The sequence below is a fragment of the Phalaenopsis equestris genome, unplaced genomic scaffold (genome assembly GCF_001263595.1).
Source record: "Phalaenopsis equestris unplaced genomic scaffold, ASM126359v1 Scaffold000670, whole genome shotgun sequence".
Taxonomy (NCBI): domain Eukaryota; kingdom Viridiplantae; phylum Streptophyta; class Magnoliopsida; order Asparagales; family Orchidaceae; genus Phalaenopsis; species Phalaenopsis equestris.
Genome location: NW_018165110.1, coordinates 370,892 through 393,371, shown reverse-complemented (window position 1 = coordinate 393,371; position 22,480 = coordinate 370,892). Strand labels below are relative to the sequence as shown.

Here is a 22,480-nt window from a genome sequence, read left to right as displayed (position 1 = left end):
ACCAGACCTGTTAAAATGCAATCAATGTAAAAAAGTCGTTATCTAATTTTCTAAATGTATATATAATTCCCACCACAACTTCTTAAGAAATTGTTTTCTTCATCATAATTTTACAATCACCTTTTCAAAAAGCCGCAATCAGCCCAAATAGACCGTTAGTTTGTCTAGAGTAGAATCGAGATCTATGCCTTATCAATTAAATTTTGTGGCAATTTATGTTATAATGTTTTAAAAAATAAATAATAAATTATTAATTTAATTATATAAATTAGATTCAAACCCTTAAAATCATATAAATATTGAATTAACTTCTAACTCAAATCAAAATAAAATACAATATATGAGTTAAAAAAAGGGCCCATTATTAATTAATTTATTTAAATTAGATTCAAAACTTTAAGATGATATAAACACTCATATTAAATTTGGATTCACCTTAAACCGAGTCGAGCCCAATTAGCTGAAAATCAGACTAATTCTTACATATTTACATATCTGCCATCTAAACTTTAATATTTACATTTATACCACTCAAATCCTCAACCCCATATAAAAATGCCATTATCACTAACTTTGAAGCCTTTTCATGCCTAGGTTTGTAAAACCAAAATGTTATACAGGTAAAATATCAAATTTTAAATGTTAGATATGTAAATACATAGGAAATTGGGAGACATTTAGAGTTAAAATTAGAATTAATTAGTCAAATATGCTCTCCATAAGATTGTATCAGCCTCTAATCAGAGATGACTTAGCTTAAGAGACATTAAAGTTTGGAAATTGGGATATAATTTCAATTATTTAAGTTTCATTGATTTGAACAAATTTATATATAAAAAAAAAAAGATAATCAAATTATTAAATAAATAGAGATATAAATATAAAAAGAAATTTATATGATACATAAAAGTACAAATATAAGATATGCTGAGGAATCATTTTAATTTTTCGATATTTACATATATACCATGCAATTTTTGTTTATTCAATTGAAAATTATTACAATCTTTGAATAAATGAAATATATGTTTTCATTTATAGGATCATGGCATTAAAATATTATAAATATAAATATGTAAATTTAAATGTTAGATATATAAATACATAAATATTATGTGACATGTATGCAAAATTTTTTTATAGAATTACATACATGCCACTCAATTCTCAGGCATTCTAATATTAATATATTTCTGTGGGACCCACTTTCATCCAAATTTTGGGACTACCGTAGAGCATGGGGCACGGTGGTCAAAGTCAAAGTAATTAAGAACAAAATTAATTAAAATTGATTAAGTACTAAACAAAGAGGACCGAGTAAACGATTAGTGATTATCAATTAATTACGCTGCCTTCTCTGGACTCTAGACTTATTTTTTTCTTATATATAAAATAACATATCAGATTATTTGATAAGAGAATATAGCTTTAAATATTAAAATTAAAAAATGATGGATGGAAAAAAAATATAATATTTTTTTGGTATTTAATTAGTTAATTGGTAAAAATATATTAATGCAATATTTTAATTACCTTGTAGTTAGTAAAATTTTAAAAATACTTTTAATTACTTTAACATTTTTTTTTCTCTCATAATTAATTATTTTTTATTTTTTAATAAATAAATGAGATGATCTATTTATTAATTTGAAAATGATTGAGGCAATGAAAATTAATTTAAATACAATACATTTATATTTTTCTTAAATAAAAAAAAGTTATCATATTATTAGGAGATTAATTTGATTAGCTTGATTTATTACTTAAATTTTAAGTCATAATTTTTTTATTAATGAAATTTGCTTTATTTATTATTTTATTTTATTTTATTGTCATGTCATTTGGATGATCATCATAATATTGGTCACATATGTATATGTGCAAAAAAGTTCAATTAAATCCAAAGTTTTGATTTCAAGCCATGCATTAGATATGCATTATCTACTTAATTTTATTAATCAAATTATTAATTTGACAATTTTTTTTTAAGAAAAGAGATTAGTTTTAATATTATTGTTACATGTTGGGGAATTCACAATTGTGGTATTATTTAACGTCTTAGCATCATATGAAAATCCAACACACATACAGATAAAATAAGAGCTCAAAGAGGGAATTCTAGGGAAAGGGAAAAGAAACCACTAGGCCTAATCAAATTGAAATGTTTTCGTAAGTATGTTACAAAACTTTGTTTTGTCTATGAAAACAAAAAGTAATACCATAAGAGTGAGATAAATAGGCTTGAATTTCACTAAAGACAAGGTAAAAAAAACCTGTGAAGTGGCAACGATCTGTATGAGAATATGAACTCTCATCCATCGAGATATTCTCTGCATTGGCCTGATGGCCTCGCGATTTTATCTTATTTGTGTAACCTCCCAAGAAGTCACCCATCCTACGAATGATGTTTGTTACAATATTTTGTTTGCATTAAAAAATATAAAATAATATCACAAGAGTGAAATAAATTGACATGACTCTCACTTAAAAATAGACCAAAAAGATTAGTAAGTGACAACAACCCATGTGATAGCCTCAACTCTCGGCCACAAGGTATTGTCTACTTTAGCCTAATGATCTCATAGTTTTGCCTCATTAGTGTAACTTCCAATGAGGTCACCCATTCTAAGAGTGCTCCCACACGAACACACTTAACTTTGGAGTTTCTTTTAATATTTCACAGTTACATCAAATGGTGTCTCGATGTTTATGAGTTTTGCTTCTTTCTCTTTAAGGGATTTCAAAATCTCCATCACTGAAGTAGTTCATGTCATCATCATTTTTCTTAACCTAGAATCACTTACTAAATATATATGATTCTAGAGGTGACCCCTTTAGATTCAAGAAGTGACTCCCACCATATAGTACTTTGTCTCAACTCAGGTTCAAGAGGTGGCTCCCATGACAAAACACATTATTCTATATGACATTTGGTTCTCATCTTCTGATTGGTGTAATGCTCTAATACTATTTGTGATAGCCCAAACGCTCACGCATCGAGATATTATTCTCTTTGGCTTAATCACCATCATAATTTTGCCCCATTGGTGTAACTTCCTAGGAGGCCACACATCCTAGGAGTGATCCCACATAAGCACACTTACATTTGGTGTTTTTGATGAAATTCTACCGTTAAACCAAAAGATGCCACGATGTTTAGGAGTTTAGCTTTTTTCTATTTAAAGGGTTTCACAACTAATTGTAATGATGGAAGATTGACGATAAGGGGTGTGTGATAGAAATCATAATTTTTCATCACCAATGACGATGAACACTAGAAGATAGTGATCCATTACTTGTAGTAGTGATAGCCATATGATAATGATTTGATGATTGCATTCCAACAATGTAGGCATAAATGTAGCAATGGCGTCAACCACATGATTATAGTCCACCGGCTAATAGGTGAAGGTGGTCTGCCAACAATGAGGGTGGATAGATAGTGACCCGATGAAGGCGATAGTGGTTTGGTGATGACAACAACAACTGCAACACCCACGGGGCAACATTGGTCCACAACAACTGTGATCCTACAATCTTGGCTGAGCAATATTGATCTAGCGATGACAGCAGTTATTAATATATCTCACACCTAAGTTTTGATATCTATACATGAAAAAAAAAATGTATACTTTATTTTCTTAAAAAAATATAAGTGATATTTTGATGTAATACTAGAGATTTGAGTGCTATGCATGTAAATATGAAAGTTTAGGTTTCGACAAACCAACTTGTCCTAATGGTTGACAGCTTTTGGCACTCAACCAAATAGCCCTGGTTCAAGTCATAGGAGCAAATAATGTTCGTTTCACCTATATATGCTTGGATGTATGTGAAAAACAAAATATATTACATATATAAATACATAAGAATTGTTTGATATATATGTACATATCCTAATATAATTTAAGGGATATTTTAAAATATATATTTTTTTACAATTTTATTGCTATTATTTATTATTTTATTGTTTAATGTGATAAATTATTTTATCGCCAATTTTGTTCTAACCTAATATTTATTCTTTGGAGGTGGACAAAGTCAAGACTTTTCAAGTCAATTTTAATCTGACTCTAACTGACTCTAGATGAAGGGTCGCAACTTATCATGAAATGCAGCCCGCGGTTTGACTGCGGGGGTCGACTCGTGGTCTGCGTTTAGTGTAAAAAACTCCAACGCAACAGACATCGTTTCCAAAAAAAGCGCAAATCAAACGATTAGGCGGCGTTTTAAAAAACGCTGCAAACGTCGTCGCACTTATAAGCTGCTTATGTATCAAACACCTTCGTTTCCAAAAAAGCGCAAATCAAACGGTTAGGCGGCGTTTTAAAAAACGCTGCAAACGCCGTCGCACTTATAAGCTGCTTATGTATCAAACACCTAAGTTTTAATTTTTACATTTCTGTGTAGTTCAATTTTTAAAAGTTACAATAATGATATTTTTTTGGTATAAAAGAGTAAAGTTTAAGTGTTAGATATGTAAATATAAATGAATTATGTGGTATTTTTGTAAATGATTTTAACGCTAGAGGGAGATGTTAATATTTTAAATTTCTAGGTTTTTCATATTTATTTTATATTTATATATTTTATTTCAAAATTTTGATATTAATTATATGTCATTTTTGTATTATAATCATATCAAGCATATTTATGAAGAAATAAATATTTTACTTTCAAATATATTATTAATAATATTTTTAATATGCTGCTAAGACTTCTGAGGTTAAATATGTAATTATATAATAGGAAACACACTGTGTATGTAAATCCTTTATTATATGAAGTTAGGAGTGTTTTATAATGCAAATATTAAAATTTATTTATTTAATATATAAGTAGATAGGAATTATGTTATGTATAGGGCTGTCAAAAGAGCTCGTTGTTCACTGACAGTTCGTGTTCGGTTCGTCAATGAGTTCGTGTCGATTCATTCGATAAGTAAATGAGATGAACGTGAACAAATTTTTTTTCATTCGGTCGGTTAAACGAACTAAACAAGAACAGTGATGCGTTCGTTCGTGTTCGAATCGTTATTGTTCGAAATATAAAATAATTTAAAATAATTATATATATAAATTTTATGATATTTTAAAAAATTAAATTTTATAGATTATAATATATAAAAAATTAATAATAAACACCCTAGTTATGTATGTAAATCCCTTAATTAAAAAATAGTAATTAGAGCGCCTAGGAGAATTTTTGATGAAAATTGAAAAATGAGGAACTTATATCAATTCAATCCATGAGGAAATATATCCATCATTAATATTAATTGTTCCGTGTATTCCAATTTGTTGGTTGGCATCCACGGTATAAGACTCCTCAGGTCGAGGGTTTAAATCCTCTCTGACACAGTTGGCCTTAAGGAGGTGATACTCTAATTTTTAGGCACATTAAGGATGGCTGATTGGAGGCTCGTATAATAACCTCTCGTCATTCTTTTGAAAAAAAAAGGATCATTAATGATAAATATATAAAACAATATCACTAAATATAATACATATAATTAAGGGGCATATACATACATACCACACAATTCTCATGTATTTACATATCTAACACCTAAACTCTCATATTTACATTCATATCACCTAAATCTTTAAAATCACATAAAAAATACGAAAAATTATTGCATCTGGACTCCGCACGTAGAGTTTCTTGCGAAATCTAATGAAATCACGCCACATAAATGTACAAAAAAAAAATCAGCTCGGTAACACAAAAAAATATCTCTCATGTTATTCCGTGTTATTCATGTGTTATTTATGTTATTCAGGTGTTATTGTGCTATAATAATATTCCCGATGTTATAATAACAAAGAACACATCGATAACACTTCAATAACACAAAATAATAATTGAATAACACACAATAACACCTAAATAACACGGGAGGAATATTCTTTTGTGTTACCGCACATATTTTATTTGTTTCCCATCACCTCAACCTGGTGTGATTTCATTGGACTCCGCACGTAACTCTACGTGCAGAGTCCTGATGCAACATGATTAGCAATATGATTATACTATTAAAAATGACATATTTCTTTTCATGCATTGATTTAGGAAACCCAAGTTTTAAAAGTGTGACTATCAAAACTTGGATGGTAGATATGGTAATAAATAATTTTTTTTCGTGGTAAATATGTAAATCTCTTTATAATTAATAAATAGGGGGAAATTACATAAAAACCACCCCAAACTTACTATTTACAAATCAGCCATTTTCAAATATATTAATCGGTAGATATAGACATTATGAAATATTACCATTTCGAATATATTAATGGGTAGATGGAATTATGGTGCCATGAAATGTTGAAAAATCGAATTTTTAAATGATGTAGACATGACGTGGAATCATTATAAATTCTAATTATCTTTTTTATTTTTTATTCATGATTTTATATTTTCAAGAAACCATTTTTGCCCGTTGACTTCATTCTTGGGAGTGTCGAAGAGCTTCCGGTCAAATTTAAATTACAAAAAAAAAAAAAAAAAAAAAAAAAAGCTTCCGGTCAAATTTAAATTACAAAAAAAAAATAAAAAAAAAAATCGAAATTTAATTTAGAAAGATTGTAATATGTAAATGCTGTTTTAATTTATTTTCTTTATAAATTTGTCATGTGTTGTTCAGCTATTCTTAACCAGAACATCATTCACTTAGGCTTCAAAATGTTTTCAATTTTGATTAGTAAACGCTGTGTCTATCAAAAGTTCGATATTTTGAGCTTAAAGGACATTATATTATAACAGAAAACACCCTCAGCTATGATGAAAACAAGCTTCACGGTGTCAGTCATATTTATTTGGTGGTAACCTTAGAAATTATCCAGGAAAGTTATGACTAAATTGTCGGCAGCTGAATTCACAAGGACATTGATCTTCACAGGGGGTAATAGTCCTTTAGGCAAGTGGCATTTAAGTTTGTGAAGCCTATGCACATGTGTCACTTTCTGTTGGTCTTCTGAACCATGGCGGCGTTGATACTCAGGTGGGGTACTGCACCAGTTGGATTTGAAACTCAGGTGGGGTATTGCACCTCCCGAATGTAACCTGTTTCCTTTAGTTTTAGTACTTCCTCCTTGATGGGTCTTACCAGCGTCGTTGCTAAGTATTTGATCCTCTGTTTTATTGGTCGAATGGCGGTGTTCACGTTCAAGCGGTGGCAGATAATGTCGGCCGATATTCCAAGCTTCTCCATTGCTGACCAAGAGAAGAAGTCGACTGACAATTCAGGCCAGTTTATGATCCGGGCGGCCATGGCCAAATGATTAACTGAGAGGTGATTGTCTTTTGTCTGAGATTTTGGCGATTTCTGTCATCCGCCAGACCTGCATCATGAGTTCTGTCGTATTGTCCATGAGAGGTCCATCTGGGTGACCTGTTTGAAGGCTGTCGACTTTCGTCCGTCAAGGAGATAAGATTTCTTCCAGCCATCTGGAGCTAGGCAGATAAATGCAGATTCTCAAACTGCCCATAGAGGGCCCCAACTTACCAAGTCATCTTCTCTAATGGCTGATGGATTTCCTCGAGATTCTTGCTGACACAATTTTTATATACAATTAGATAGTTCTTCGACTAAAATCTGTTTAACGATATCAACATCAATGCAGTCTTTCAATGACATGTCGTAGGCAAACATGCATTAGACTAAAATTATCCAATATTCTTTCTTAGAAATCCAGTGAAAGGAGAAGTCATCTCAAACCCTATAAATAAAGATGATCTCCTCCTTTCAGGGTGATCCGACAATCTCCTCCATTCTTTTCTCACATCAAGATGTTGAGCTTTCTAAACAACTTAGAAAAATTCAACACACACACACACACACATAATAAAAAAAATTAGTAGAGACACTAGAGGAATGGCTAGAGACTATGATACGAGCTTTGGTCATCCCTCATGCGTCTATAATTCGAGTACCACATCCTACACTCGGTGAAAATCAAACCCCAAACCAAAGAGTACTTATAACTGACAAACAGATGCCCGACCAACTGATCTGAGTACGCGGCGCATATATATATAAAAAGGACATTTACATATAAAAGCATACCACTCAATTCTCATATATTTACATAATAACACCTGATTTTGTTTTTTGTTTTCTTTCTGCGTTATAAATAATGTTGATTCTCCGATTAAGATGGAGAAACTTGGAAGAAAGAAAGCTTGCACTATCGATACGGCTTAAGAAAAAAATAAAAAAATAAAAAAAATAATTATATTACTCTGTCCCATATTAAAAAAATAATTTGCGTTACAATCAGAAAAGGATTGAATAATAATTTATATAAATTGAATGCAATCAAGGTTAAATTGTCTCGTTGATTATTTCTATAATAATTTAATAATCAACTTATTGTCCTCTGATAAGTAAATTCTACAGATATTACCAGCATATAATTCAATGCATGCCGTATTACATATAATTATGGTATTATACACTCAAATCTATTCGTTGAACTAGAATATAATGTTCTGTACATCAGCATGTTAATCATTGTCTGCCACGTATACAATCCGATCTTCAGGTGGCCTCTCAGAGATTTGAGAGAGAGAGAGACCCCAAAAAAGAAGAGCCCCTTTATTCCTTGTTAGCATTTTTATTCATCAAATGAAAAGTAATATAAAATTATGATACCAAGCACTATATTGTTGTATTTTATTTGATCAATGTCGTGGATATGAAGCATTGCTGACTAATGTCATATAATGTCGGTATGACGACCATCCCCGAAGCCTCCTTGAAGCCTAGGAGATGGGACTGGATCCCAATGTCAGGCGACGTCTTTAAATGAGAGAGTAACATATGTCCTGATCGAACATTAGGGTTTTATCAAATTACTACATTCACAGAGATAAGTCTAAATTTTCCCTTAATGAAGATGGTGATAAGTTGGATTAACCACTTCAGCAGATAGCCTCGAATCGGTCACCTCAAAATATCCCTTATTTATTATTGAAATTACAATTTTTTATTTAGGAAAAAGAAAAACTCCTTCATGAATATATTTTGCTAACAGAATTTTTCTTTAAAAATAACTAGCTGAAATTTAAAAAATAATAATAGTGAAGACTTAGAAGTAATAGTCAAGACTTGTAAAGGTGGAAATAAATTTCAATTTTGACATGCTCGACCACGTCGCATATTGATCAAAAATAAAGCGAAGAATCCCAATGAACTGAACTTACATACGTACCGATCAATTCCTTTGCATTTACATATCGACCGCCTAAACTTTAATTTTTAGGCACATTCACATTCCTACATACCACACATTCTCATGCATTTACATACTAACAAAAACAATTTAATATTTACATATACACTCAAATCATTTAACATCATATAAAAAAACCACCACACACTTTTTAAAAGCCAAATGCATCTTTCATGCATAAGTTCATAACACCAAACTACCAAAATGTTAGATATGCACATATGAAAGTTTGTGTAAAATATGTAAATATATAAGAATTATATGATATATATAAACATTTTCTTCATATATATATATATATAATGATGCTTTAGATGTCATATGAAAGATTTAGGTGATAGAAATGTAAAAAAAAAAAAAAATAGATGTTAGATGCCTAAATACATCGGAATTGTGGTGTGCATACTTCATGCATGCACGAAAACCGAGTAAAACTCTATTGAAAATATTACGTGCATAGTCGAGATGTGCGGATGACAGCATGAATTCTACCACTATACGGTATACAAGCAGACCACCGGAACCCTTATTCAAAGTCACTAAAGCTTCTATATCAATAACATTGATATATATACATGTCAGTGAATCTGCATAACAAGATGCAATAACAAGAAACAAAGGGGCATTTACACACATACCCTACAATTCATATGTATTTGCATATCTAACACCTAAACTTCACTTTTTTTATATTCATACCACAACCAATTCTTTCATATCACATAAGAAATACAACAATTCGAACTTTTCCAACGTAAAATACACCTTTGCATGCACAGATAATGTCTAGGACTGATTGGTATGTATGTAAAACTTCCAAAAGAGAAATTTACATACGTAGCACACAATTCTTACGTATTTACATAACTCACACAAAAATTTTTATATTTACATGCATCACTTTAGTGCTTTAGATCTATATACGAAAAGAGATATTATAACAGTGCTATTGTTGATGTGCTATTAAAGATCCGAGTCCTATTTGTGTACATATGAAAGTTTATGAATGAGACATGTAAATACATAATAATTGCATGCTATGTATGTAAACGCCCCAAAAATTTCACGTTGCACACAATTCTCATGCCTAAACTTTCATATTTACAGACATAACCTGCCTTGGTGCTTTAAACATATACATAGAAAGATGTATTTCACTTTTAAAAAGCAATAATAGTGCTGTTTTTGATGTGGTACTAAAAATTCGAGTGCAATGTCTGTAAATATGAAAAAGTTTAGGTGTGAGATGTGTAAATAAAAAAGAATTGTGTGATATCCCAGGAAGGAAAAAAATTGCTACTTCAGAATTGTTCATGAAGCCTGTTGGCTACCAACAGGCTTTAAAAATTCCCCATTACTGATTACAGTGTCTTTCAGCCTCAACTTAATGGCATCAAATTCAGCTTCCATTCTCTCCTCACTGCTCAGCCAGGAAGAAAGACAGAGATCAACAATGTCTGCAACACAGCTAATGGATTCCGACCGTTTTCTAAGCTCAAAAGGCTTTCCAAAAATGGTCATCTTCTCCACTTTCATGCTGCTGTCCTCCGCGGTGAAGCTCTGTAGAATGCTCTTAATGGCATTGCACCAAATAGGCCTCGCCAGCTTCAAAAACTTGTAGATGGAAACAACTGGAAGATCAACACTGCCGATCTCTGATTCATCACCACCACCTCGGCCATGGAAATCTGATCCTCCGAGCTTTATAAGGCCGTGCAAATCTGCCAATTCGCCGTACCCTGGTTTGATATAATGTGGTTCCATTATAGAAGATGAAACACAGGTTCGTTTCTCTTTCAATATAAACTTTAGATTTTCGTAAATGATAATTTTATTAATATGACCAAATCACTCAATATGCGGTACAACTCCGTCAAATTAAACAGGAAATTCGGCCTAGAGACTAATTTGGATATATTCTCAATAGTGTAGGACTAAATTAAAGCATTATAAAATATTGGGACTAAATTGGTCGCTTGTTGATAGTCCGGGGACTATTTTGGGCTTTCTGCTCTTAAACAAAAAGAAAGGAATTGAAAATGACGATAATCCATGGATATAAGATATAAAAAAACGTACCGTCCACCTTGCCATTGTTTCGGTAGACCTCCATGGCATGAAGTCCAGCCGCCCTCAAGCTTCGGACGACAGCAGATGGGTTTTTTAATGCCCAAGGATGAGCCAAGACAGCTACACCACCAGTATTACAAATCAATTTTACCACTGATTCTGCAGAAGGCTCACTTCCCCTGCAAAACAAAGTTAGCATGTTACATGGTAACGTTTAACATTTGACATCATTTTTTATGGGACTTTTACATAACAAACCACCCAATTCTTATGTATTTACATATCTAAAACATATACTTTACATATCTGCCTTCTACAAATCACTGCATCCGCCTTAAACGAACCATGAAACATGAAAGCAATATATTTTACGACATAATTGTACCTGGCGTAAGCCGGCCCGCCATCATACAAATATTTGCTAAAAGCTTCCTTTAGATTATCGACGTGCCCGGCTTGAACCATCGCTCGAGCGACATGCAATCTTCCAGGAGCCACACCTTCCCCTGCTATTTTAACAATATGCTCCCACTTAACAGACATTTTTAAATTGCTTAGCTTTAGTAACATATTCTGTGCTCTAAAGAAACGCCCATCTCTTATAGTGGCCAGCAATTCATTCAGTTCCTCGTATTTTTCAGGGCCGCAGCTTCCATAGTATGCCAGGACATGCACAGGTTCCTCAGCCCCAGAACTTGGGGGCAGAAAATGAGAAAAAAAAAAAACATAGAGATTGATAAATAGAAAAAACTCTAGAGAGTTCAACTATTTGATAAAAAATGCAATATTATATAGCAGTTGTGGAAATGAAGTTCTTTAATGATGTTTGGATTGAAACAATAATATAAAGGCAAATTTACATACATACCCCACAATTCTTATGCATTTACATGTTTATTATACCACCACTCAAACCTTCAGCATCAAATAAAAAATGCCACTATCACTATCTTTTTAAAAGTGAAGTACACTTGTTCATGCACAAGTTTATGACACCAAGGTCTTATAAGTATAAATATCAAATTTTTAGTGTTAGATATATAAATACACAAGAATTTTGTGATATGCATGTAAATATTCCTAATATAAAAAAAACGTCTTACTTAATAGTGTACTTATTAGGAATCTATTGCTATTTAATTGCAATCTTAAACACCCTTCTATATTCAACTCAATCAAGTTTGAATCATTTAGAATGGAGAAAAGTGTCAAAATGATCGACTAACTATTTACAATGAGCAATTTTAGTCCCAGGGTTTATGAAAGTGTCATTTCAGTCCCCATAATCTTTTAATATGGGTTGAAAAGTCGTCAATGAGGACTATTTTAGACTCAAATAAAAAAAATTCAGACATTAATTTATCATTTTTATAAACTCTAGGACTAACATAAGCAATCAAAGGATTATTTTGGCTATTTAATCATTTAGAAAGATTAGTGTAAGTTTTAGAGCAAGAAACAAATTTACCTTGTAGAATATAAAGTACTTATTTCGACACTTGGTATAATTAGGATGCCGAGTTTGTGGGCTGCTTCCATGGCCTCTGGGATGCCGGCCATCGTATCATGGTCTGTTAGAGCGAGAACTTTCACCTGCGCTGAAGCAGTGCTTAATAAAATCATTATTACGTTTTATAGCTCCCGATAATCATATATAATTAATTCAATCATAATTTTTTTTATAGATGAGTTAGATATGCAAAAATCAAATAAGATAAATGTCCTGAACTCTCTTTCAGTGGCACGAAGGAGGCAATAATAGTAAAGGAACAATTATATAATACAAAAAATAGCATTAAGTAAAGGGGCATTTACATACATACCACACAATTCTCATGTATTCACGTATCTAAAACATAAATATAATTCAAATTTCAATATCACATCAAAAATATCATTTTTAATTATTTTTTAAAAGTGAATTACACATTTTCATGCATAGATTTATGACGCCAAAGTCTCATAAATGCAAATATAACGTCTAGGTGTTAGATATGTAAATACTTAAGAATTGTGTGGCATGTAAATAATTTTCCCTATATTAAAATACAAAGAGAAAGAAAATCACAAATTTATGTGACATAACAATTGTGTGGTAGGTATGTAAATTTCCCTCAAGTAAAATAACAAAGACAAAACTTAGAGCAATGCATCTATTAAAAGCTATTAAAAAGAGCAAAGCAATAGCTCTCTCAACAAAAAATCAAGAAAAAGTAAAAATTGCTTGCATGCCTATAAGAACTTGAGCAACTAAGACAAAAGATTAGAATAATCACTGAACTATTTGTATGGGGTTATTTTAGTCAAAAAAATAAATTTGTTTAATTTAGTCCCTCAACTTTTCAAACATAATCCAAAATTGGGATCATATTAGAGAAGTCACGGACTATTTTACATCAAATTTGAAGAGAAAAAAATTGAATTATACACATATTTGATAGTCAAGAACTAAAATAACACACATGGATAATTCAGAGACCATTTTGAACTTTTTCTGAGCACGGATGACAGCGATTAACCACTAAGAGTTCACCCAAATCTTCCCTTCATTAAACACATCAAAAAATGAAACAATTAGCAAAAATTGTACTCACCGGCGCCCACATATCCCACAGGAAGAAAAAAAAAATACCCTTAATTAAAGGAGAAGTGTAATCAGCTTAAGAAAATAAATGTGGTAATTAGCTTATGTTACGACCCGGCCTGATAGATTGGAATTAACCAAGTAAGAAATTGCGATCGGACAGTGAAAACATTTACATAACTATCCACAAATTTATAAAATCTTCTAATATGTAAAAAAGCCACTAAATTCTATAAAGTGCAATTAAAAAAAAAACATTCAGAAACAACATAATTTGAAGACAACATTTCAGACCAGTTTGGAACAACATATCACTATTTGAAGAAAACAAAAAAAGTTACTATCATCATAAATACCAATCAATAATACTTCTCCTCCTGTAAAACAACTCTCTCCTACTAGACATATCAGATCAATAATACTTCTCCTGTAAAACAACTCTCTCCTACTAGACATATCAACATTAACTTTTCTTTTCTAACATATAACTTTTCTTTTCTTAAAAGAGAGTTATATTCACCATTAAGTTTGACTTGGTGAACAATTATAATCTTAATATGTATTAACTTATTATGTCAATGTCATGCATGAATGACAAAAAAAAATGCAGTTCATTACTTTATAAAATTATAAACTTTCACTTTAATTATATCACTTCCGATTTCACTTTAAGTATTTATCTTTTTTAATACTTTTAAGAGTCATAACAGAATTACCGTCATATCCGAATATATGATAAAAATGTACTCGAAGATACCCAAAAAAATTTTACCCGTAAGTGCCCTAAAAAATTGCACCGAGAGGTACACTTTTACTACTTCCTTTATCATGCACAAATACATAGCATCTCCTGTCAGTACCATCTAGGTGTAGTATTATATGACTTAAACTTTTACCATATCAATTAAAATCTTTTAAAAATTTACTTTTATATGATAGTAATTTTCCTCCCATTTGAAAGATATAATTCAAACTTTCAATTTGAAAAACATGAATGAAATAATTGTTTTAAACTATTTAATAAAGTAATCATTCCTTTAATAAAACTTTCATTTAATGTATAAAACAAAATAATTGTTTCCCTTGACTTAAGAGACAATTGAAAAAGTTTAACCTTTCACTTCACTTCCTTTAACTAACACATAAATCAATTAAAAGTACATATAAGTGTAAGAATCACGTCCTAAATAGTCTTAAATGTTGTAAACTTATTTAAATATGTAAGAATGATTAGAAACACTAACCTCTTATAACCTAAAGATTCCTAGCCTCTCTCAAATCCCGAGAATTTATCAGTCTTCTCACACTTTCTAATTACAAGAAAATTTAATAGCATTAATTTAAAGAACTATCTTATTTGTTATAATAACAATATAAAATTAATATTTACTTTATAAGTTTCTCAAATTAATCTCCTCCCTCACTCGCATGCTCCTCAAACTTTTTCTTCAAATATGAATTTACTATTTGTTAGAGTCCTAATTTCAATAAAATATTCCACTAATTAAATAAACATATCCTCACACAATATTATTATTCATATAATAATTTTTTACTTATTAAAATATTAAACATACCTTTTAACCGGCTGCCCTAACCTCACAAACGCACGGCTTCGGCTCCCTCGCACGCACGAATGTTCTTCTTCCCACTCCTTTGAACTTGGCTTGACCATATAGAGCAGCGCGCACAGAGTTTTGCCTTTGGTCGCGGCTTCCTCTGCATACGAAGACGACACGGCTCCTTCCTCCTCCTTCGGTAGCTGATCTTCCTGCCGGGATTCCTTAGCACGGTTCAGTGCAAGGCAACACACCTCAACTTTCCTTCCTCTGCCTTTGGTCTCAACTCTTCTTCTTCTTCTTCCTAGGTCCCGTGGCTCTTCCCGGCACCGCACGCCCTTGATAATGTCACTTCCACCTTCCTCTACAAGCAAGCGACTAGGGTAGTGTCGAAATAGGTAGATATCCACTTGACTCCATTTTCTTCCTCTTCTTCTTTTGTCGTTACTCCTACGACCTTCCCTCTCGTCTTTCAGTTCTTGATTGGCTCGCATGGGGACATGACTCTTATGTCGTAACTAAAGTGATGAAGGGATTCGTAATCTAATTGCCTATTCAATATATTATTATTTTTATTATTATTATTATTAATTATTAATTTATTTAAAATTCAATTATTACAACTTAAGCTAAAGTCTCCATATTCGCACCATGGCATTCCAAAAAAGAACTTATAATATTTTAAAGGGATTTTTACATAACAACCACCTAAAACATTTTAAAAATAATATTTTAACAACCCAAAACTTTTACTCGAAGCCTTCAATAGTGGGTAAAGGAGGGTGATTGTAATAAAAAATGTGGTTAAAATATTATATTTAAAGTTTGGATGGTTAAAACATTATATTCAATATTTTGGGTGGTTGATATGTAAAAACCCCTATTTTAAAATCCCTCCTAGAATCCAACTTGTTTGGAGTTCGCCACACACATTATACTGTGTATAATTCAAAATGTAATTTAAGAGTCTAAAATAATTTCAAAATTTCAATTTTGCCCCCATCAAACATCAAAAAGAAAAATGGATTTAGTGGTAAAACATGAAAAAGGATAATATGCAAAATACAGAATGGAATTTATAAGCAAGTCAAAATCTTTAAAAAACAATAATAAAAAAATGCATCATTTAAAAAACAATAATAAAAAAAATGCATCAGAACAAAAAGCCCACAAATAGAATTTGAACTTTTTTTATTGTTGCAATCCTCAACATAGCATCAAAGCTATTGCAATTATGGAAAGAAACACATCTCTTTCAATCAAACAAAAAACTTAGCCTATTACAACAAAAAAGAAGAAAAAAGAAGAACCATGTACAAATAAACAAGACACTAGACCACCCCATTATTAATACAAACAATCGAAACATAAGCATAAGAAATGTAGGAATTTATATCCAAAATAGAAAACAAAAAAAGAGGATAAGAGCCTCATACCACTTTAGATTAGTCATTGCAGTTGGAAAGGTGAGAAATGCAAATCCTATTTTGGCCCTCATTGCATTCATATGCCAGGAGGAAGCTAGAGGGATCCTTTTCACCTCAAGCTTCAAATAAGCACAAATCATATTTGAGTGCTTTTCGTACATTTAGTTCGACCCTATTTAGTCCATTTGAGGCTTTTCTTTATAGACTCTTTTTAAAATTAATTTTTCCCTAGTTATATAAAGGGAAAGTCTCATTCTAACATAAATTCATTTTGTATGTAAAAGCCAAAATCTTTATTGACAAAAACCACCACTAATATCACTCATCGCCAAATGTTAAGTAACTAGGAACTAGTGAGTGTGATAAAATCCCATACGAAGTGTATGGAGCCCTTGAAAATATAAATGGGAGTGGTTGATTTGTACAACCATACTCTTGCATTTATAGTGAGGTTATATCCATAAGTAATTAGCCAAAGATAAGTAATAGAACAAAAAATAAACAATACCCAAAAAAGAAGAGGTCACGACAATCTTTTGTTTCTTCTCCATAAAAAATCAATTACAATATTCACAATTGCTACAATAGCTTCAAAAACATCAGGCAAAACAATACAAAACCATTGCTCCCACTCTAGGAGTTTGCTCCTTCGATTATCATCCAAGTTAATATCCTCTTGTAGCATGATGAAAAATCACAATAACAATGACCTCTAAAAAATAATGGCTTCAATTAATTTGACATTGTAAGCTAACCACCATATAGCACTACATAGATGCATGCAACCAGCTTTGAGGAGTATAGGCTCATCCATCAAAAGTACATCAGAGGATTTCTTTAAATTATTATGCCCATTGAATCTAAAATAACCCTAACAATTGCCAATCAACCCCCACAATTAGCAAGAAGATCACTTGAAGATAGGTGAGAATGAGACAATAATCAGACTGTCGCATGTCTCAAGAAAAATTTTTCCAACTAAAGAAAGAAGCATTTCAAAAAATCCCCAAAATGATATGCTAGCGTAAAAATTGGATTTAAGAAGCAATTGCCATCCCCACAATAATTCACTACTCATAAATATCGGACTTTGGAAAAAACTGGCATCCCACAATGATCCATTAGTCATTAATACTCGGTCAATGATCCTTGCGTCAATATAAAGAAGATTTTGATCAACATATAGAGTCATGTTGACACCCTCAAAACTATTTCTAAAATTGAACTCACAAAGGGATAAAAACTTGGGCAAATTGTCCCTTCCCTTTATGGATTCAACAATCCAATGATAGAAGTTAAAATGACAAATTTTCGTCCATTATCCTAAAGGAATTCTGTAATAGGCTAAACAATTTATTACTTTGTAGTGGAGAAGTCTAAGTCGACTCACAAGGCCATCTTTGGCATACCATTATAATCCATTTTTTAAACATTTTATCAAGCACTACACATCATATTGAAATCCGTTATACCTACTGATATTAAGATAATACAAGGAAAGAAAAAAGGGACTCAAACTTTTCATCTACAACAATCAAAGCGATGATCACAACAAGGCTCTTGGTCAATACCACGCTAGTTAAGATCAAGGTATAACAAATAATCCATGTGCTAAGAGAGTAAAATGAAAAAAAAAATACATCCTTTCTAAACTAACCACTTCATCAAGATGTGATCAAATCTAAGGAATAGATGTCCTATTCGTAGTACTAAGTGATTGTGACAAGTTAACACATTCGATAGAAAACCCTCTTAGATGGATCCTACCACTTCTTTCCCAAATACGACCATTTTAGAGATGAGCCTGCAAATATCCATCACCACAAGGAAGTTTAGTCAGCTTTGGTCATCAACATAAAGTTTTATACGGAAGCTTTATCCATACTAAAATCAAAGAATTTGCTCTGTTCCAAAGTTATGCTCGGAGCATCACATCAAAATTCTTGATGAAGAATTTTATTGGCTGGATGTGTAAAAATGCTTCAAATTTCATGTAGTGAAGCTAAAATTGCTACCCGCAAGTTGTTGGTGTCATCTTCTTTTTTGTGAAGTATTTTTCATTCAATGTGGATTGGCATTATGGGCCATTTTCCATTAGCTTCGGATAAAGGAAGTTTGGAGTTCTTACTTTAGTCAAAAGTTAGTCTATGTGCAACCCATTGTTAAGGTGATTGAATCTAACACCAATCAATTCAAGTAGAATAGTGTAATCTTCAAGTTAGTCCACCTATTCTAATAATAAAAAATAATCCCAAAACCATAATAAAGACAAGCTTTTATATATTATTGTAACCTAACAAAAGGTTAATAAGATTAATATCACCAAATAGAACATTTTTTAGCGGATTAAACTCCGATCTAGAAAAGGTTATAGAGGCAACCAATGAATAAGCTACCCCATGTACTTTGTGCTTATCACACCAAAATTTAAATAACACTAAAAGAAACCCTAACCAAGATAGCAATCTTCATACAAGTTAATATTGTAAAACCAACTTCTCAATTGCAAAAATTAGATTTTTCCTCCAACTTAAAATTCTAAAATCCTCATAAATTATGTTGATTAGTTCTTATTTCAGTCACTGGTTTTATAATAATGTCATTTAATGAAATTTATAAATTAATAATTCATTGCCATTTTTTTAAATTCCTACTTATATGCCTTTCGGGCATTTACATACATACCACACAATCCTTATTTGTTTGGATATCTAACACCTAAACATTCATACTTATATGCATACCACTCAAATTTTTAACATCACATCAAAAAATATCACCATTGTTATGTTTAAAAAGTGAAACACATCTTTTCATACATAGCTTCATGACAGCAAGTTTTTATAAGCGTAAATGTAAAACTTGGGGCGATAGATATGAAAATACATAAAAATTAAGTGACATGTATGCACTTTTCCCACATATTTTTATTGAAAAAAACATTACATGAGGAGTCCTGATACAAAACTGCATTAGAACTCCAACCCCAATGCATTGCGTGTACGGTATGACCCCATCATGCATTAAACTATTTAATTTTTTTATATTCAGTGGGGTTGAACCGTACACGTGGCGTATTGTGATTGGAGTCCTGATGCAAAATCAAAATTTAAGATATTTTTTCTTTTTATTGATACATAGTCTAATGGAGGTTGTGATGACTTCTTTAATTAAAAGACAATAAACCAAAGCTTAATTTCCATATATAACATATGACCAAAAAAAAAACACAAAAAATACCAAACACAGAAAACAGATAATCAAGTGAAAGGGAAGAAGCTCACTCCATGCCTATGGGCTCTCGCAACGACCTCCGATGGCGTGAAGTACCCATCGCTGAACTTGGAATGGCAGTGAAACTCGAAGACTACACGATCAATCGCAGAACGCTTCAGCAGAGGCGGCCGCAAGAACCCATCGGCATCGGAGGTCGCTTGTTGCGGCGAGTCTCGTTCCTCGCGGAAGACCCACTCGTGAATATATCGGGAAGCGAGAAGTTGCTCCGGCGGGGGTTTCTTATTCGTCTTTCCCCTTCCCTTCTTCTTGCCGCCGGCCATCGCCACCCGCCGTAAAGAGAGGAATAGACCTGCGAGATTTGTTGAGATGAAAAACGCCCCTAATGAAAGAATCGATCAATCGTGGAAACCGCTCGATGTCATGTCAGAGATGAATCTAGGGTTTGCCTTTTTATAATTTAAAAAAAAAAAATTGAAGGTCTCAAGCAAGTTGGACCCGATCTGAGTAAGCTGAGCATGACTCAAAATCAGCTCCACAAAAATTTGCACAAAATCAATACGAATTGGTGATTAAATCAATGGATCTACCAGCCCTTCGGTCGGCTGGCTATCCATCGGTAGGTAGTTCTTCAGCTGGTTGACTTCACAAGTACTTATAGTTTTTCGTTAGTGATGATCTTTTAACTTTTAATTTGAAAAAAAATATATAGATTGTTTCGAGATTTGTGCAGACTATTTTTTGATGTATAATTTCTAATAAATGTTTTCATTGACCATTTTAATTTTTGTAATATATTATTTGATTTTCTAATGATAATGGCTTTAAAATTGCTCATGTTTCTTGATGTTACCCTTGATCACTATCAACAATCAATGTCGGCAACCACAATTAAGCAATGGTTTAGTGTTTTCCAATCGCTAATGTTCGATGCCACAAACTTGCTGGAATTACGATAGCTACCAAGTAAACTATCGATTGCTGCCCAATATTCAAAATTCCTGACGAATCGTCGTCCAACATCATCTAATCGATCTTTCATCTTGACTCTTACATGAACACTCTTACATGAACGACAATAAAACCTGTCTTTGATCATCACTCTCCATCCAACCTTTCCAATTGCTAGATTTCTAGCATTTTGATTCAACATTTGTCCAAAGCCTTTTAATAATGAACAACCAATGCTTATCCTCCCCATAGTTCATATCTATTATATTGTATTGATTTCCTTTAAAATTGACATACTATTTTTCCGGTATTTATAGTTCAATTTTTACCATGCATGAAAAAATGTATTCCATTTTTTAGAAGTTAAAATAATGGTACTTTTTACATATGAATAATTTGGATGGTATAAATATAATAAAGTTTTGTTGACAGATATGTAAATATATAAGAATTGGTAGATATGTATGTAAATGCCCCTATTTTTTTTTTTAATTTTACAAATGCAATGTAAAAGACCTTTTAAATTATAAAACTTGCATTAGTGAAAACATAACAAATATATTCGAATAAAAATTTTAAATCTGTTAAAAAACTCATATCCATGTGTAAAAATTTCCATTGAATATTAAGATAATAATATCCCTGTCATCTTATTATATATATATATATTTGAGCCTCTGCCAAATACTAATTTTCATTCAATATATATATATATATAGACACATGTATGTGTGTGTAATTTTTCTTTTTTGTCAGCTAAAATAATTAAAAAAGTTTACGTGATATGAAACATTTGAATGAGTAAAATATTAAAAAAATAAAATTTATGGGTTAGGTATGTAAATACTTAAATTGCATGAAAACTTTTCAGGCTCAAATCTACATCAAACTGACAACCCAAAATGTCAGTACTACAACAAGTCAACTCTAAAGTACAATAATGGCCCCACAGCCCCATTAATATTCCACCGACCCCACCAAATCACCATTTAAAATCTCCTCCCACAAATATCTGGTATTCATATAACTACTCTTAAGGTTAAAAGTCTAATTACTTAAATTAATAGTAATGCCTTTTCCTCTCATTGCTGTTTGGCTAAGCTTCGCTTCCTTCCAGGAATACACTTTACCTTCAATCCTTCGCCATTCTCCTCCCCTTCCTCTGCCCCAATCCCAAGCTTCGCTCCCCTGCCACATAATTAAAAAATGATTAATAAACCCTAAACCCCAATATAAATTAGCCCGAAAATCTAAAGGCGTCACCTTTCCTCGTTATAAGAGCTCGATTTCTTCAACGCCGGCTCCTCCGCCGCCGCCCCCCTACTCCTCATCCCTATTCCCTCTACTATGCTCCCGCTAAAGTACTCCTTCTCCGACATAAAATGCAGCTCCGCCGCCTCCTCAGCAGCTGCCGCCGCCGCA

General features: G+C 32.0%; 2 protein-coding genes across 3 annotated transcripts in view; both read right to left on the bottom strand.

The window, feature by feature from the left end:
• Positions 1–10,508: 10,508 nt before the first annotated feature.
• On the bottom strand, positions 10,509–20,614 carry LOC110030156 (3',5'-nucleoside bisphosphate phosphatase-like). Of its 2 annotated transcripts, none has more exons than XM_020732741.1 (5): positions 20,158–20,614; positions 12,772–12,896; positions 11,689–11,997; positions 11,313–11,482; positions 10,509–10,972 (listed from the first exon to the last, which is right to left on the bottom strand). In XM_020732741.1, exons 1-5 carry the CDS (start codon positions 20,428–20,430, stop codon positions 10,545–10,547), a joined length of 1,305 nt encoding a protein of 434 aa, XP_020588400.1. In that variant the 5' UTR covers positions 20,431–20,614; the 3' UTR covers positions 10,509–10,544. The 2 variants fall into 2 exon arrangements, with proteins under 2 accessions (XP_020588400.1, XP_020588399.1); XM_020732740.1 differs by having other exon boundaries at positions 12,772–12,901; positions 20,345–20,389.
• Positions 20,615–22,113: 1,499 nt separating this feature from the next.
• Positions 22,114–22,480, bottom strand: part of LOC110030175 (protein UPSTREAM OF FLC-like) — a gene marked incomplete in the record, with an annotated part of 1,739 nt that continues 1,372 nt past the window's right edge. Inside the window, 2 exon segments of the mRNA XM_020732773.1 lie at positions 22,114–22,246; positions 22,322–22,478. Coding sequence (XP_020588432.1) covers positions 22,114–22,246; positions 22,322–22,478 — 290 coding nt within the window.

Coding starts and splice junctions, on each gene's coding strand:
- LOC110030156 (XM_020732741.1), bottom strand. CDS start 20,430: ATGGCCGGCGGCAAGAAGAAGGGAAGGGGAAAGACGAATAAGAAACCC. Junction 11,483..11,688: donor GGCGGGCCGGCTTACGCCAG/GTACAATTATGT, acceptor TTTGTTTTGCAG/GGGAAGTGAGCCTTCTGCAG. Junction 10,973..11,312: donor AAACAATGGCAAGGTGGACG/GTACGTTTTTTT, acceptor ATATCAAACCAG/GGTACGGCGAATTGGCAGAT.